At 35.4% G+C, this 19,178-nt stretch overlaps 1 protein-coding gene across 1 annotated transcript; it reads left to right on the top strand.

Moving 5' to 3' along the window:
- Positions 1–4,978: 4,978 nt before the first annotated feature.
- LOC136802752 (ubiquitin-conjugating enzyme E2 N-like) lies at positions 4,979–18,862 on the top strand. The gene is made up of 6 exons (XM_067059513.1): positions 4,979–5,046; positions 5,426–5,476; positions 12,060–12,161; positions 15,278–15,422; positions 15,783–15,923; positions 17,038–18,862. The coding sequence occupies exons 2-6, from the start codon at positions 5,447–5,449 to the stop codon at positions 17,076–17,078; spliced, it is 459 nt and encodes a 152-aa protein (XP_066915614.1). The 5' UTR covers positions 4,979–5,046; positions 5,426–5,446; the 3' UTR covers positions 17,079–18,862.
- The last annotated feature ends 316 nt before the right edge of the window (positions 18,863–19,178 follow it).

Below are 19,178 nucleotides of genomic sequence, written 5' to 3'. Positions count from 1 at the left end.
TTCGCTCGCTGTTTGAATGTGACCATTTTTTAAATCTGAAGATTGACAACACTTGATAGCTTAATTACTACTTACTACAGAAAAATAAGAAAGGAACAGGCCCGGCGGAACAACCGTAAACGTGGGGAGGCTGAAGGCTCAAAATGTTACTTCTAAAATCTAAGGCTCTGTTCGTCAGGCCCAGCGGAAGAAAGGAGACTTGGGAGACTTAATCATCCCAACTTTTGAGCAAATTAGTTTTTTTTCTCAAATTCCTAGCAATTTATATTTTAGAAGTAACACGGAAAATGTTGTTTTTATGCGCCTTTAAGAAATGTGTCTTCGAAAAAAAAGTTAGAACATTATAGCCTCAGTCAAAATTAATTGGTTCTCTAAAAGCGTTGTATTAAAATGTTATAAAATGCCTCACTGTCACTTCAAATATACTTGTCAGCTCTAAAGATGTTTGTGTGGCCTCGAACCTCTCAATATTGACGTTTTCTTTAGCATACAGTAATGAATGTAAAGAACCCTTTTATTTAAACTTTCTTAAATGACTGACCGTTTAACTCTTTCACCATGAACGATATTTCTCGAGATTTCAAGTTTGCCTTTTAAAAAAAACAACGTTTTAGTGGATTACGTCATCGCTTTTTAAACTATTCCAACATACTTTTCAACCAAAATTCTTCGCAAAATATTTATGTGTATGTTACAGTTGTTGTCAAATAAAAATCTTTATTTTTTAACAATCTCTAATTTTGTATACATTTTCCCCATTATTATAATTATTATTGTCAAAATGATGAATTTTTGTTTGTTGTTGTTATATTTTTGCGTTTTATAGTTTTATTTCTGTTTATTTTAAAAACTTCGTTATTAAAAGTAACTTCTGACATTTTTTAGAAAATAGAATCAAATATAAAAACCCAACCTTTTGTTTTATGTCTTTTGCCAATCCCCAGGGGGGACTCATATTTTCCGACCAACGGCATATGCCGCTCTTAAGGGTAGGTTTTTCGAGAGCCTAGAAATGCACTATAAGGGTCTTCTTTTAGCTGGACACACTGTAAAGGCCAGGGCAAACCAGTCCAACATTTCATCCGACATGACTTGGAATAAAATGAAAATTCAAAAAATAAAGAAAAAAAGTACCACCAAACCAATCCAACACGAAAAATTACACAATTCAATGAGAGAGCTTCTTTGATCTCGCCGCAAATGTTGGATGAAATGTTTGATGGCGATCAAACTTCATCCAACACCATCCAACACGATTTTTTTCTTCTTTTTTTGAATTTTCATTTTTTCCAAAGATTTCATCCAACATCAGAAAAAGGGCACGTTGGATATCGGTTTGCCCAGGCCTTAAGGGTGTGTTTGGGGAATGCTAAATTGCAAGTCTGATAGTAAAAATCTGATGTATCTTTATAGTTTGCACCCATTATTTTGATTTGCTTTGCACATTGTGTCGATATTTTAGGCTCATTTTCAGGTGCTTTCAGTAAAATGCAAGAGGAAGTCAAACTACACTGTAAGTGCCAGAAACGTTAGATAAAATGCACTGTAAGGGTGTACCTACCTTTTTACTTACAGGGTCCGACTTTGAAAGCCGTTTTTGGCGAGGTGCCTGTTGACGAAAACGCGTTTTCCAATCTTATCTGTTTGAGTTTTATGACGATACTGGCCTCCTTCAGCGAAAGGTAAGTCCTGGTCTGAATCGCAGACCTCTATAGATATACTTCCTATAAGAAACTTTTTTCGCTAGAGGATGAGCAGAAGCCTAGGTAAGTCCTCGGTCTGTTCGCTATCAGTAAACATCAAAACAGTCAAAAGGCCGATTATACAGTCGACGCGACAGTAGTGCCCCTCCCTCTAGTGGCAATGTTGAGATCGAACGACCGTTTCACAAGTCCCATAACTTTCTACTATCCTATCAAGATTACTACTAGGGGTAAACAGGTAGAAGATTAAATTCTACTCTTGTCACAGACACCATTTACAGAAGCAGCCACCGACCTAAAATTTGCAAATATCTGTTCTGATTTGCCAGCGGGAAGGATCTCCCCGAAATTAAGAACAGTTCCTCGTTTTCCAGGGGAGAAATTTTTACTTCAGAACAGTTATATTTTTTCAGCTAGGAGGTAAAAAACCTTCAGAACAGGTACGAAATTACCAGGTGATTGATTTTATGTGAGTTAATAACTGTTCTTATCTACCAGGATAAGACAAAATCTTATAAGAACAGATCGCTAAATTCCAGCTCGACTGAAGGACTTTTAAGAACAGAAACTTAATTTCCAGATAACAGTTTAAGAGCAGATGCAGCTAAGAATCAGAAGAGCTCAATATAAAGTGGGATCATGGGGGTCTTCAAATCTTCCTGAAATTTTGACACAAGGTCACATATCTTGGGTGGATCACACACAAAAAATTTCAGCTCTCTAGCAACAGCGGTTGGTAAGTTATGCCCAATTTACGAAAATGTAATTTACAGACCAGTAATTTACTGACCAGAATTTAAAACTTTAATAACTAGGCCAATTTTGATCTGATTAAGCTGAAATTTTGGACACTGGTAGATTTTGGTACTATCTTTCAGTTTTTAATGAAAAAAAATTTTTCGGGTCAACAGGAATTCCGCCATTTTGATTTTTCAATTTTCCAAAAAATCTTTACCGGATGACTCTAGGCTTGATTTCCCAAAAGTGGGGTTATCAAATTTTCAACTTTTGTACCTTTTCGGAAAGCTCTAAGGCTGTTCTTTCAGGATATAAAAAAATTTCCATGGAGATATTTTGTCAAATTGAGAAAATGACCGTCCATGTTAAGCTTTTCACTGATTTTCATTTTTCCCTCGTTTCCAGGCCCCCGTATTTCAGAGTGAGAGGTCAAATAAAGATTGGAAATCCAATATTTGGATTCAGATTTTTTAGTTGTTTCAGGATATGTATGGTTATAAGTACTTTAAAGCAATATCTGAAGAGCTATCAGGCTTAGAAAGTACAGGTAAAAACATGCGATTTAGGCAGATTTTAGGTTTTTCGCAGTTTCCCACCCCCTAAAGCCCCTTCTGGGTGAGAAAGGAGTTTCTGTAAGCTGCACCTTTTGGTCCATAGTTGATGTACTCCATACATACTAACACAATATGCTGAAAGAAACTTTCTCAGATAGCTCTACTTCAAGCAAAATCAAGCTAAAGTTTGAGAAATAACGGTAGATTATCACCTTTTACCAGATTACCAGATTTTAATACATTTAATGGTCTAAGTAGGGTTTTGAAGCTGAACTTGGGCGGTCATTTTCTCAATTTGACAAAATAACTCCATGGAAATTTTTTTATATCCTGAAAGTACAGCCTTAGAGCTTTCCGAAAAGGTACAAAAGTTGAAAATATAGACGGACACCAAAACCCTACTTAGACCATTAAATGTATTAAAATCTGGTAATCTGGTAAAAGGTGGTAATCTACCGTTATTTCTCAAACTTTAGCTTGATTTTGCTTGAAGTAGAGCTATCTGAGAAAGTTTCTTTCAGCATATTGTGTTATATGTATGGAGTACATCAACTATGGACCAAAAGGTGCAGCTTACAGAAACTCCTTTCTCACCCAGAAGGGGCTTTAGGGGGTGGGAAACTGCGAAAAACCTAAAATCTGCCTAAATCGCATGTTTTTACCTGTACTTTCTAAGCCTAATAGCTCTTCAGATATTGCTTTAAAGTACTTATAACCATACATATCCTGAAACAACTAAAAAATCTGAATCCAAATATTGGATTTCCAATCTTTATTTGACCTCTCACTCTGAAATACGGGGGCCTGGAAACGAGGGAAAAATGAAAATCAGTGAAAAGCTGAACTTGGGCGGTCATTTTCTCAATTTGACAAAATATCTCTATGGAAATTTTTTTATATCCTGAAAGTACAGCCTTAGAGCTTTCCGAAAAGGCAAAAGTTGAAAATTTGAAGACCCTTTTTTGGGAAATCAAGCCAGAGTCATCCGGTAAAGATTTTTTGGAAAATTGAAAAATCAAAATGGCGGAATTCCTGTTGACCTGAAAAATTTTTTTTCATCAAAAACTGAAAGATAGTACCAAAATCTACCAGTGTGCAAAATTTCAGCTTAATCGGATCAAAATTGGCCTAGTTATTAAAGTTTTAAATTCTGGTCAGTAAATTACTGGTCTGTAAATTACATTTTCGTAAATTGGGCATAACTTACCAACCGCTGTTGCTAGAGAGCTGAAATTTTTTGTGTGTGATCCACCCAAGATATGTGACCTTGTGTCAAAATTTCAGGAAGATTTGAAGACCCCCATGATCCCACTTTTTCTGATTCTTAGGTGCATCTGCTCTTAAATATCTGTGCGAACAGATTTCCAGATGTTCTTACAGATGGAGAATTTTCAGCTGCCACTCCAGGCAACCACATTCAGAAGGAAAAGAACAGATCTCAAAGACTTTTTGGCTTTTTTGAAATTCCCTCAGAACAGATAGGAGATTCTTACACACCTTATTATTTGGATATCAAACTATTTTTTCATAAGAACAGATCATATTTTTCCAGCTGGTCCCAATCTTCAGTAGAACAGATCATAATTTTCCAGCTGGTCCCAATCTTCAGTAGAACCAGATCATAATTTTCCAGCTGGTCCCAATCTTCAGTAGAACAGACCACTTTTTTCCAGCAGACTTTTTTCTTTAGTTCGCTAAGAACAGACCGCCATATCCAGCTGGAACGTGCCTTCAGAACAGATATTTTGAAGTCCCTCTTCGGTGGATGCTTTCGCATTTAAATGCCGGGTTGCACGACCAGAACACGCACGCCAGAATCAATCGCCGCCTTTTCTTTGACTCCTTACCTAAAAAGAATTACCGATTTCATTTTGTTGAACACGCCTCACGGAAGGGGTGTTCAAGTTACCTTCTAACAACAAATAGATTTAAACTGAATACTCACTACAAATTTGTTTTGCTTAGTTGGTAACTTGGTGCATAAAGAACGAAATTTCTCTTTGCGTGAACCGGCGGATTACTGGTAAAGAAAGTCGGGTTGGAAAATCAAGGTAAAATCGAAGGAAAATGTGTGTACAGTCGGAGTTAACATTGCTATACTGCAATTTTCATTTATAGTACTATACTACAATAATGTAACCTCTAAACTACTTGAAGCCACTTTTTCACACTTTTTGAAGTTCTAAATTGTACTCTGAAAATTTTAGATAAAAAAGAGGAGAAGAAGGTCATAAATTTAATTTCATTCTAGTCTATATATCAAAGAGACCAAGTGCCAAAGGAGAAATCATAGTCAAAATTGACCTCGTAATATGCGTATATATTATATCATGTAGCATAGAAGTTAATGATAGTTTCAAGTTGGACACGGCTGAATGGTCGAAGAGAAATATCCAAGACAAAAAAGACAGTTCAACTTTTTATTTTAAGATTCAAAGGAGACAGATCATCATGGCAGGACTACCCAGAAGAATAATGAAGGTATGATTTCTCAATCTAAATTTGGAGGATGTCCCTGGTCAAGGGTCGTCTCTTAGCTTGTAACATCTCTGATACAGGTTGTCTAGACGGTGTGTCAACCACCGAACCCTACAAAACAAACCAATTTTTGTAATCAAACTATCCTTCAAAATCTAACAATACCTGTGAAATTACCGAAGTCCTAGTGAACTTTAGGAAAATCTCTTGATTAGTTTGATTGGCATTAGATGAGTTTGGTAAGACAGCCGCCATTGAGATGTATTCCCGCCGCCGCCGCCAGCAGGTGTTAAAAATACATGCAGGCAGTCAGGGCTAACCTGATAACAGCTGGTCATAATTTTCTTTAGGGCATGGGAAACCTCTGAAGGCCCTTTTAAATTAACCATCTGAGGAAAATACCATTAAGTTTAGGGGTCAGTCACAAATCGATTTTAAGTTAGAAGAACGTCAATTGACGTATATGGGTGGGTGGGTTAAGGGTTGTTGACGTTTTTCAGAAACATCGATTTTTCATTCCATGCCAAATATTACTTCTCGCCATGTTTCTGTTTGATCGCTTCGTTTGTTTTGAAAACCAAAACAAACGGCCCGATGTTTATGTCTTTTCTTTGTTTGACGGCCCGAACGGCCCTTGAATTTTTGCAGATGGCCGTTCTTTCTGTCGCTACATACTACGGAGATAATTAATTACGGGAATTTTGTGAACAAGTTTAGAAATTATCTCCGTTTCTTTTTTTTTTCAAATATAATAAACTATGCGAGCCGTAGTGAAAATCAAGATGGCTGACGAAACAGCAATGAAGGCAGGTTTTATCGATTTTCGGGGATATCAAGGTGTTTGACGTTTTTGGGTGTGGGTGGGTGGGTCAGCTTTTAAAACGTCAATTGACGTTCTTCTAACCTAGAATCAATTTGTGACTGACCCCTTAGTCTAATGTTTAGGGCAGTGTAGACCTAAAGCTCTAAAACAGCATCTAATAACATGAAAACCAGAATATGATTCTTCAATGGGAATCAAAACTATAAAGTGAAATTACAAACATCAATTTGTCAGATCTAACAAAATTAATAACCACACTGTCAAATTGAAAAGTCCCGTTTCTGTCACGGAAGGAAATCAGAGCCTTTTTTGGTCTATTTTTGATAAATGGTAAACTTAATGAAAATAGTATTAGTCCTGAATTAAAGCCTTTATAGTACTACTACTTCCAAACCAAAAAAAAGTTTTTCCTCGTTGAATAATTGAACTTTGAAGGTTCTGTCATGGAAGGAACGCAGCAAAGACATTAAAAAAGACCAAAGTATGCTGATTCAGATTCCTGTGAAATTTAAAGATAATTTTAAAACCAAAATACCACCAGAAGAAACTTCTATCTGCTTTCATTGAAAAAAGAACTGAGTCAAAAAAATTAATTTCGATGGCTACAGGCCTTTGCAACTGAGAAAGGTCAGTGTCACGGAAGGACACCGTCACGGAAGGAAAAAATTCCTATTTTTCAAAATCAGCAATAGCGTTAGAAATGTTGACTGAAACTAGTGGAGTGACACATCATATTATGAATCATACCCATTTTTACTATTCAGTTCATTTCAAAACCTTGAAACTGTATTTTTATTGTTCAACCATAATGGTGATGATAATTAGCAAATTTTACAGGAAAGATTATATTTTTTAAGCAAAAAACGTAAAAACGCGACCTTTCAAGCAAGTGAGCTACTTCCAATAGCTCTAATTAGCATATTTCCATGGTGTTGAAGCGATTTTGAGGGTTTAGAACTGGCTGGGAACAGTAGTTTTGCCAGAAAACCGGTTTTTAGGCCTCCAGAGCCGCCTGGGCTTACGCTGTAAGCTTACAGCGCTGTACTGGAGCCTTAGTTAAGCTTATTCTGAGCTCCATACAGGGTTGAGCTGGTTCCCAATGGTTCTAAACCTCGTAGGACACTCTCCTGAAATGGATTAGACCCATTGAAGTCCAAGATTTCTAAAAATAACAAGATATTTTGAATCCGTCACGGAAGGACAAGGTGAAAGTGTCACGGAAGGACAATAATTTCAGACCTTGTAAGTGAATGTGAAGGAGGTTGCTTTGGAATCTAATTTCATTTTTTGTTAGGGGGTACCAATAGTTAGAACTTGCAATAATATCAAGAATAGTGTACTTGCACAAAACTGGTGAAAAAACTTTTTGTCTTGAAATTGTCACGGAAGGAATATGATATTTGAAAAAAGTTTCTGCTTGCAGTACTTTTTTGTTGTTTGACTTATTTCAAAATGAATAAACCTATTAAACTAACTAGGGTATGTACTTGTTTTAAAACACATTTCATTTTTGATTAATCATTTTATTTTTCAAAAGAAGGTCCATTAATCATTATATTTTAACACTTGTCCTTCCGTTACAAACCTCACTAGTTGTGTTTCGATATAATCACCTGATTACAGAGTCTAAAAGTGCGACTCGGTTGATTTAAAAGTTGAAATTGTAAAATTTAAGGGTTATATTTAAAAAAAAATCGCAGTTACTTATTTTGTTTGTAAGATTTTTGATTTTGTGTTTTGGTTGACTACTTTTCAATTTGGCCCTTTTGCAAAAAAAAGTATAAATAGAAAAGTTGTATTTTTTACTGCTCTATTCACATACTGAATTTGAAAGATCTTCTATGTGGCGTTTTTTTTGCAAACTTCCAAAAAACTGATTTTTGTCCCGCCTTTGCGGGAACTTTGGCTTAAGTGCTTGAGTGCAGCATAGGGTACAAAGTCCAAACATGCATTTCCCGTAATTTTTGTGTGAAGAGTTAGGTCTACACTGTAGGGTGGATACAGTAGGGCAAAATTTTCCCCTCAATTTTTGAAAACGAAACTATTTTATTTTGAAAGTCCTTACCTTTGTGAGAAAAATGAGGGGTCATTTATTAAAATTTTAGCACTAGAAAGCTGCAAACCTCAGCTTTCAGATGGTAATCTGAGATCAGATGTGATTGTTTTCTACCCACCACGCTGAAGCTCTAAAGGGATGGGTGAAAACATGGGGTGAAATTCCCATAGAAAGTATGCAAAACATATGCAAAAAGAAAGTATTAATATAAAACTTACATGCATAATTGGCATTATATTAAAGTGTAATCTTGTAGAAGAAAGATTAAATTTGCTTCTCTTGAAAACTAAAAATAATTATATCCGCTCATCTCTTAGAACAAGCACTTCTAAAAACCATAACATTAGACATAAACTCAAGCTGAAAAATCACCAGCAAAGGTACAAAAATAATCCTTATTCGGCTGACGATAAATTATTCTCCTAGGAATAGAACCGCCAAATGATCAAATTAAAAACATTGATCTGAACCCCCTGATTTACAGCGGCTTCTACTAACGTGTTGCGGTTGACCTTGTTTATCAAAACGGGGATTTTAATATTTCTTGCGCGGGAAAGAATATGTGACATCATAATTTCTGCTTTCAGTTTGCGTGTTTTGAAAGTTTGATGTGTGTACTCCGTCTTCTTGGAATTTTTTAATGGCATGAAAACAGAATATGCTTTGTCTTTAAGAACAAATTTCTTAAAGGCTTTTGTTGTTCTGTAAATATTTCTTTTTGGATTAAGAAATTCTATCTTTTATTGTTCTAATGATTATAGTATTTCTTTATAAGATGCTTTGTTGTCTTTTGAATCTTTCTGTAAACTTGCATATGTTTTGCATACTTTCCAACTAAATCCAACCACGAATTTTGTGTTCCTGTATTTTTGCATATAATTCAAGATGGCAGATGGAAATGAGAAAAGGTCTATAGGGCGTTGTATCAGTTTTTGACTTTCCTGAACACAACAAGATTCTTGTTGTAGAATTTTCCGCGGGAGGACTATTTTCCTCAGATGTTTAAATTTCAAGTGCCTTCAGAGCTGTTCAGAGGTTTATCGTGCGTGTAAGAAAATTACGAACAACTGTTATCAGGATATTGTATGCTGCTTACATGAAAAAATCTGCAGTCTCAAAAACTGCAAAAATTCTTCTATTTTTCGAAATTCCAGACAGCCTGTAGATTTTCAAATAAAGCAGCATGTGATAGATTGTAGTCTAATCTTACCCTGGGTTTATTAAAAAAAACACGATTGAAAAGATCTCATTTTAAAGAGGGATGTCGAAATTAGAACAGAACAGAACAATTAGAACCCCCCTGTTCTAATTTCGACATCCCTCTTTAAAATGAGATCTTTTCAATCGTGTTTTTTTTAATAAACCCAGGGTAAGATTAGACTACAATCTATCACATGCTGCTTTATTTGAAAATCTACAGGATTTGCGGGAAATTGTTCCAAAATGAAAAATGGCACGGTTTTCCAAATAGCTGACTGTGAGATAAGTAAACTTTTTCTGGCCCAAAAATTACCTAAACATGTGTCATGTTTTTCAGACACTTTTATATGAAAAGAAATTAAATTTTTAACCAAATTTGCGCTGAGACACTCATCATGCTGAAAAAACCACACTTGTCCCGTACACGGCGGACTCAAATACTCAAAATCAGTAATATGTACAAAAAATGTTTTGTATTCCCTTAAGTCACTCTTATGTATGTATCAAAAGTCACTAAAAGTTTTACCATATGTATCTTCTTTTTCAGAATATTTCACACTTTATGCAGCTTTATGTGTTGCGTACGGGACAAAATTAGGATTTCCATTTGTCCCTTACGCGACAAAATTTGAAAATCCTTAAATCTAACAAGAAAATTCTATTTTGACCAAATCTTTTACATTGATCGGTAAATCTACACCATATTGCTTCCTTAGATTTTTTAAGTTTGTTGTATAATTGCAAGTTATTGAAGGTTAAAGAGTGATTTTCCCCCTATTCATAAGTTTTTCTGAAAGTCTAAAGGTTTATGAAGATTTCCCAAAAGTTATTTGTTATTACAATTTTCTCTTCAAAGTGAGAGGCTGTTACACTGCTACAATTTTGTCGCGTACAGGACATATTTTTTTTTAGCTGTAAAAGCTGTGGAAAAAAATTGAAAACATGAAAACATCTTGTAAAGTGTGATGAAACCATTTTTTCTTAAAACCTGGCCCCTAGAGAATACAAAAACACCAAAAGAAGTTAAATTTTTGAGAATTTTTTCAGCCTTTCGGAACAGTTTCATGCAAATCAAGGGGTCAAAGGAAAATGTACGTACGCAGAGAAAATTTTTTCATAGCCCTTTTTTGCTTTTTTTTTTGTCGACTTTTACGCTTCTTATACACATCAAGGAAAAGAAAAGGTTTCTTATTAATAAACATTGAGTTTCATGTATGAAATAAAGGTCCGAACCAAACGATTTGAATTCGAACCAGAAGTTTGAAAGTGTCCTTGATTACGTAGCCCCCGTCTTTAAAGGAAGGAAACACTAGAATTGCCGATTCCAGCTGAATGCCTTGCACAGGCAGCACTATATAATTTAGGTACAGTACCTTATCTGATACAATATTTAACCCTCTCCTTGGGGCGCCCTTGGCATCAAGAATATAAAAATAATTGGTGGTTAAGGTAATAAATCAAACTAATGGAGCTTCAATTAAATTTGACACAGGTGCTCCGCTCAGGCAAATCGCCAAGTCCTTCGAGATAACGACATTGCTGAGTACACAGACATAGAATAAAAATTCAAAGTGGAAGCCAAACAAAACTGACAAAAACAAGAATCGGGAGTTTGTAATTGCTTACTACAGCAGAATAAGACAGAGAGACGTAGTGAAATAAAAAGTAAACAAACTTTGAACCTTTTGTTCAAATAAAGAAAATATTCTAGCTGTAGTAATGTTTACATTCAGAGTCCATTGTCCATTTTCCACCAGACATACAGCAATATTTCAAACCACACTGCAGCATTACTGGCAATGAATTCTGACTTGAAAACTTAGGGTCTTATTCACCTCAAAAAATTAATTTTACAATAACATATGACGCAAATCCAAAAATAAGATTTGTAATTTAATCAGAACAGAGGTTAATTTGTTTACAACAAACTGTCAAATTGAAAAGAAAAGAAATATTTTGACAACAAATTTTCAGTCAGTTTCTTCATACGTTCCTCCGACAATCAGCTATTTCCTTTCATTCCATTCCAGGTATTAGCAAATTTTCCAGGGGCGGTAGAGGCTAAACATTGTTGAATATTCAACACCTGGCTTTTGGGCCCAGCAGGGGGTATCGGGTTGTTTTCTGCCCTTTACTGTTAATACCGCTTTCGACCATGTTGAAGGCTAAATTTGTGTAGCTTATGCGCCCAACAAACAACAACCCAACATAATTATCTTGAGTGTAAAATAAGTCTAAATTTACCCCCAGCAACTGCACTTGACTGTCAGAGAGTCATGGTAAACTTTCATAACCTTTTTTATACAAGAACTTTCTTATAACTTTACAAATTGATCATTTATCTCTGATATTATCTAAAATTTTAGCAGCGTTACAGCGTCTACCTGAAAATTTGAAATTGGTGGACAAATTTTAGAAGTTGTTTGAAAATAAGGAAATTTTTTATGTCAAGTGGAATCTTCAAAAATATTTTATTATACAATTTTAGCCTGTATTTTGTCTTCTAGGAAACAAGTAGACTGGTGTCAGAACCGATCGCAGGAATCACCGCACTTCCAGACGAACACAACGGAAGATACTTTCATGTGCAAATGGCAGGACCAAAAGATGTAAGAATATTCCCCTTTGAAATTTTCTGATGTTAAACTTTCATTGCCCTTCAAATAGTAGGTTTGATAACAAAACAATTTGATTACTGAAGGCTTGCACAAGAAACGAGTTCTAGTCTCTACGAATTCTATCTTGGTAGCAATAACCTTTACAAAACTTGTTTAAAACAAGATATTTTTGGACCTACCTAAGGTAGTCCTTTAAAGTAACCCTTGTCCGTTCGTTCGTTCGTTCGTTCGTTCGTTCGTTCGTTCGTTGCCAGCTTTTCTCGGGATCGGCTCATTAATTTTTTGCACAATGATGCGAAATGGCAATGCCCAAAATGTGACAGAACCCGATTTTCGAAAAAAAAAATTTTCCGGCCGAAAATGGCGGAAATATGCCGGAGAAACTGGTTTTTCGGCATTTTCTCGAGATTTCATCATTAGTTTTTGGACCTACCTGGAGGTCCTATAAATTAACCTCTGTCCGTTCGTCCGTTCGTCGGTTCGTCCGTCCGTCTGTTACCAGCTTTTCTCAGGATTGGCTCATTAGTTTTTTCTGATTTTTGGCACAATGATGCAAAATGGCAATGCCCAAAATGGCAATGCCCAAAATGTGAAGGAGCCCGATTTTCGAAAAAAAATCATTTCCGGCCAAAAATGCCGGAAATATGCTGGAAAAACCGGTTTTTTGGCATTTTCTCAAGATTTCATCATTAGTTTTTTCTGATTTTTTGCACAAAGATGCGTATTAGCAATGCCCAAAACTTGGCCGAGTCCAATTTTTGAGAAAAAATCTTTTCCGGTCGAAAATGCCGGAAATATGCCGGAAATCGCCGTTTTTGCAGATTTTCATTGGACTTTTTCCTTATATTTCGTTGTTTTAAAACATTATTAATAGCAATGTCCACGATCAAGCATGATTCAATTGTCAATAAAACTGATTTTTGAAGCCGGAACTTTCTAAAAATCGCCGGAACAACGGAACGGAACGCCGATTTTCGCCGGAAAAACAGTATTTCTTGAATTTCTTGAGCTGTACTTTATATTTTTTCATGAAATTTTGGCACACTGATGCAAAATGTCAATACCTAAATTGTGACGAAGCCTGATTTTTGAAAAAAATTCATTTCCGGCCGAAAATACCGGAAATATACCGGAAAAACTGGATTTTTGGCATTTTCTCGAGATTTTATCATTAGTTTTTTCTGATTTTTTGCTCAAAGATGCTTATTAACAATGCCCAAAACATGGCCGAGCCCGATTTTTGAGAAAAAATTTTTTCCGGCGGAAAATGCCTGAAATATGCCGGAAATCGCCGTTTTTCTAGATTTTCATTGGACTTTTTCCTTATAATTGGTTGTTTTTTCATTCAAAAACATTTTTAATAGCAATGCCCACTATCAAGCATGTTTCAATTTTCAATAAAATTGATTTTTGAAGCCGGAACTTTTTTAAAAGTCGCCGGAACAACCTATTTTCGCCGGAAAGACAGTATTTCTTGAATTTCTCGAGCTGTCCTTTATATTTTTTTATGAAATTTTGCACACTGACGCAATATGACAATATCTAAAATGTGACGGAGCCCGATTTTCGAAAAACATTTTTTTCCAGCCTAAAATGCCGGAAATATGCCGGACAAACCGGTTTTTTGACATTTCCTCGAATTTTTATTTTTATTTTTTTCTGATTTTTTGCAGATAGATGCGTATTCGCAATGCTCAAAACATGGCCGTGTTCGATTTTTGAGAAAAAATTTTTTCCGGTTGAAAATTCCAGAAATCGCCGTTTTTGCAGATTTTCATTGGGTTTTTTCCTCATATTTCTATGTTTTTCACACAAAAACATTATCGATAACAAGGCTCACCATCAAGCATGATTCAATTGTCAATAAAACTGATTTCGACCAGAACTTTCTATTTATTTTTTCCCTATAACCCTTCCCTCTCCCCCACAATCAATCAATGATGAATTTCTTGCGTTATGCATTTTCGCTAAACGCTATGTTTTCCGACTGATTTTTTTTCATTTTTCTCCTTGCATTGCTATCTAACTTTCATCATCAGGTAGGTCCATTCAGCATCTAGCTTGTTTCTGATTTTTTGCTCAAAGATGCGTATTAACAATGCCCAAAACATGGCCTAGTCCGACTTTTGAGAAAAAATTTTTTCTGGCCGAAAATGCCGGAAATATGCCGGGAATCGCCGTCTTTCTAGATTTTCATTGGACTTTTTCCATATAATTGGTTGTTTTTTCATTCAAAAACATTATTAATAGCAATGCCCACCATCAAGCATGTTTCAATTTCCAATAAAATTGATTTTTGAAGCCGGAACTTTCTAAAAATCGCCGGAACAGCAGATTTTCGCCGGAAAAACGGTATTTCTTGAATTTCTTGAGCTGTACTTTATATTTTTTCATGAAATTTTGCACAATGATGCAAAATGTCAATACCTAAATTGTGACTGAGCCCGATTTTTGAAAAAAATTCATTTCCGGCCGAAAATGCCGGAAATATGCCGGAAAACTGGTTTTTTGGCATTTTCTCGAGATTTTATAATTAGTTTTTTCTGATTTTTTGCTCAAAGATGCGTATTAACAATGCTCAAAACATGGCCGAGTCCGATTTTTGAGAAAAAATTTTCCGGCGGAAAATGCCTGGAATGTGCCGGAAATCGCCGTTTTTCTAGATATTCATTGGACTTTTTCCTTATAATTGGTTGTTTTTTCATTCAAAAACATTATTAATAGCAACGCCCACCATCAAGCATGTTTCAATTTTCAATAAAATTGATTTTACTCCCCTTCCCTCTTCCCCCATCAACAATCAATGATAAAATTTAATGTTTTATGCATTTTCGCAAAACGGTATATCGTCTGACTGATTGTTTTAATTTTTCTCCTTATTGCCTTATTATCTAGCTTTCATCATCAGGTAGATCCATTCAGCATGTTGCTTGTTAATTATTGCTTTAAGAAGGTTTTTGCTTTCAAACCCTATCGTGAAAAATTGACTTCGAACTCTAACGGGAGGTCCAATTTGCTCGAATTAGAGAGAGAGAGATTCGAATTATAGAAGTTCGTATTAGCGAGAGGTCTACAACATACTAAAATCAGATACACGTTTTTTTCAGTCACCTTTTGAAGGAGGGACGTTCAACTTGGAGTTGTTCTTACCAGAAGAATATCCAATGGCTGCTCCCAAAGTTCGGTTCATGACCAAAATATATCATCCGAATGTCGATAAACTTGGAAGAATTTGTTTAGATATTTTAAAAGGTTTGTTGGCCAAGCACCAGGCCTTTCATTATTATGTTGCTGTCTGTGGTGCTATATGTACGTTTTGGATGAAGCAGCACTTTGTCACTTCAAGTTAATTTAGGAAGAAACAGCGCCTTGTTACTTTTTTGAGTCGCTGGGCCATCACATCCTACGGACTTTTTGTTACAATTTATTTGTCCCACTTAGTGTTATATTTCTCATAGAGACTGCCAAAAACCTTATTTATAAATTGCTTAATGCAGTAAAAAGATTGATATCATGACTTTTTTATCTCTATAAAATCCAATTTTTCCTGGACAACCCAGAAAAGAGAAAATCTTTCTAATTTTTTTAATGATGAATCTTTCTATGTACTAGATAAATGGAGTCCTGCATTACAGATACGAACAGTCTTGCTATCCATTCAAGCACTAATGAGTGCTCCCAATCCAGATGATCCTTTAGCCAACGATGTCGCTGAACTATGGAAAAGCAACGAAGAACAGGCCCTCAAAACCGGTTTGGATCATTTTGTTTTTTTAAAGAGATTTTACAATGCTTCAGATCTCTTTTTTTAGGAGGTCGGCTTCTAAGGTTCAAGTGTTTTGCCTTTTTCTATAGGCTTCCCGTTATTTTAAACATACTAATTTCTTGTTCTCCCGGGGTGGGGGGGGGGTCTGAGGGTCTTATTCTGATTCCCAAAAAAAAAAAATGTCTCTTGAAGTCACCTGGCCGCTTTTCGCCTAAAGATCCCCCTCTTTTTTTGTTTTCTCCAGTTATTTGGTGTTTTCGATCATCCCGTTCTTTCCCGTTAAAATTTTTAGAAGGTTTGGAAAACATAGCTTTGAAACTGTCAGAGAAGGTAAAGGATTGCTTGGAAGGAGTTATGATCACCATAGTATTGAGTCAGCTCGTAAACGTACACTTTTCGTATCAGATCAATAAAGTTCAAGTTTCGAATTTTCAATCCCCCTTCCCTTCGTAAAAGTTGAAAACTTTCTTCTTTTAAGGGGGCGTCATCATGTTTTTTTTTCATTGAATAGTAGAGCGTCGTTTATGAGAGTTTCTTGTTGACGGTGGTTTTCAATGGTATCGAATACTTTAATGAGATAAACTTTCGCGGGGATTAAATTTTTAGCCTATCTGCGAAATTCAAAAATTTCGCGGGGACTTAATTTCGCGGGTGGCACTATTGGGTGGCAATATTTTCACGATTTTGTGACTTATGTTGTCAAATCATTTTCGTTGTTGAAACATTATTACCGCTTCTTTGATGTCAGTAAACATTCAAAAAGTATTTGTTTGACATATTTTGAGTTTTGTTTAGAAATATTTCGCGGATGAGGTGGCCCTTCCAAATTTCCATTGGGACTTAATTTCGTGGATTTTCGCGGATGACACTCAATTCCGCGAAATCTGCGAAATTTAATCCCCGCGAAAGTTTATCCCATTAAAGTAATGAAGTGTATTGAAAAATAGAACGTCGAACAGGGCCCGTGCTGTGAATTTTAAAGTGAGAGGGGGGGGGAAGTCTAAGGAGGTTAATTAATTTTTTGCTTTGCTTTATAAAAAGTGCGGGGGGCCTTGTCGAATTAGAGAGGCTCGAGTATATCTTTGACCATTTCTGTTTCAGCTCGCGAATATACTAAAATGTACGCAACTGGTAAGAAATAAGTCTAGTTCGTAATGGTGAAGAAAAGTTGTCAACAGACGTCTCACTTCTCACTCACGCATCAAAAATACTTTTATCAAAAACTAAAAAAACAATTTTTTAAATTGTTGGGACGAGATGGAATGATTGGGTTGGTGCTTATGTGGAGGTGTTTCTAAAGAACGGAAACTTAGAAATGACATTATAGTATTAAAAAAGGAATAGCTGTTACACGATGCAATTTAAAATTGAAACATGTTGTTTTTTTTTATATTTTCAATTTCATTTTTTTTTCTGTATATTTTATTAGTTTTAGAAAATTTAAAAGCATTTTTTTCTTTTTTGTCTTTCTTTTGACATGTGTTGCAAGCACCAATCAGGCAAGTAGGCATTGAATTTAGTATAGAAATTGAAAATATTGGGATTCTTGATTCCAAAGGTGTTTGTTTGCACATGCACAGTTCTCCAAAAATCAACTCTGGAGAAAAGCATGAAACTACTAAACGTTTTTTATAGGAACATTCATAATTATTACAGCCTTCAGATGTTCTTACAGGGCTCGAAATAACGGTCGGACATCGGACATTGTCCGACCCAATTGCTGAAATGTCCGACCCAAATCGATTCTAGTCGGACATCATGTCCGACCCAATTACTTTCGGTGCCTTCGAAAAATTTGTCAGATGCGTTGTGAAATTTCCAAAAGAAATTGTAATTTACATAGAATTAGTAACTTCTTTATTTACTACACACAAAAACTCTCAAAGTTGCTATCATTAGCGTTAGATATTCATTTTGTGTGATGCCTCTCAACAAATGAAAGCATGCTTCAAGTAAATATTATGGGCTTCTGACCATTAATTGACATTTTGTTTAGCTTCTTCGTGATCAATGTAAAATTCTATCAGAAGCTTGTATTAGACTTGAAGTATACCCCACATAAAAATCAATCGGTCATGTCCGACCCATTTTACTTTAAAAGCCTTAGGACATGTCCGACCCAAATCGATTTTTGATCGGACAGTGTGTCCGACCACCTAAATATCGTTATTTCGAGCCCTGTTCTTAACTTTTTGTATATTCTTGATTTCACCATTTTGTGAGTATTTTTGTGTAATTTTTTCGGGTTCATTCGAGTCCATAAAGCCTTAAAATGTTCTTAACTTGTTCTTAACATTTTGGCTATGAAGCCTTATTTCTTATATAGGTTTGTTCTTATAAGAAACGTGTAGTACCTTGATGGCTATCAACGTCAAAATTATGTATCCGAGAGCAAAAGGATTAGGTAGATATTGTGTTACTATTTGCAATCATACGTACATAAAAAATATTAAAAATATTCTTCTTTTCAAAAAATAGAGGGCTTATAATTTCGTATTTCGCGGCAAGGGCTGAAAGCTGTTAATCAGCAGCCTCTCGCCAACTTTTGCTCGTTCTCCTACGCAGCTCCTATTTTAGCAAACGCCCACCGCTTTTTATGTTCCCGCCCTCTGACATGATTAATTACCAGACTAGTTTACTAAGATAAGATGTATTTTGCTCTGCTTAAATTATGATTTTGCAAAGATGTTAAGACCCTATCCACACGTGGCGGCTCCGTTCGATACTGAATCAAAATGAAACAATTCTATTGGTTTATTTAACAATAGAAAGCTTACTCTGCGAAACGGAATCGTAACGTGTGAATGGGGTCTTAACTGACAATCGTTACATTACATTTTGAGATGAATATTTTTACCATTTATAATTTGTACATGCAAAAGTATTTGGTATTAAAAAATAATATTATTATTATTTGGTTTTCGAATTTAATCTGTTCCATTTTATTATTATCCTGTTTAGTTGAAGTTGAGGAGAAAATTAGCGTATGTGTTTTACTCGACCAGTTATAGGAAACTGAAAAAATGTTGTAATAGATCTTATCGGAGTTTTTTATTTTTCTTAAAAAACGATGCATTGTGGGACTGTTTCGGGAGTATTACAATAGAAATCTGTTAAGAATTCCTCGAGAAAAATCAAAAACTCCGATAAGGTCTATTGATGATATTTTTCAATATAATTTACCAAGTTGATAAATTTCAAAATTTTAGTGGATTTGGATGTATTATATTTTGGTGTGTACC

Source organism: Clytia hemisphaerica, unplaced genomic scaffold, assembly GCF_902728285.1.
Source record: "Clytia hemisphaerica strain Z4C2 unplaced genomic scaffold, Clytia hemisphaerica genome assembly, whole genome shotgun sequence".
Taxonomy (NCBI): Eukaryota; Metazoa; Cnidaria; class Hydrozoa; order Leptothecata; family Clytiidae; genus Clytia; species Clytia hemisphaerica.
Note: the sequence above shows the minus strand (reverse complement) of the source record. Positions and strands in the feature narration are given on the sequence as shown.

Coding starts and splice junctions, on each gene's coding strand:
- LOC136802752 (XM_067059513.1), top strand. CDS start 5,447: ATGGCAGGACTACCCAGAAGAATAATGAAG. Junction 12,162..15,277: donor AAATGGCAGGACCAAAAGAT/GTAAGAATATTC, acceptor CGTTTTTTTCAG/TCACCTTTTGAAGGAGGGAC. Junction 15,924..17,037: donor AGAACAGGCCCTCAAAACCG/GTTTGGATCATT, acceptor TTTCTGTTTCAG/CTCGCGAATATACTAAAATG.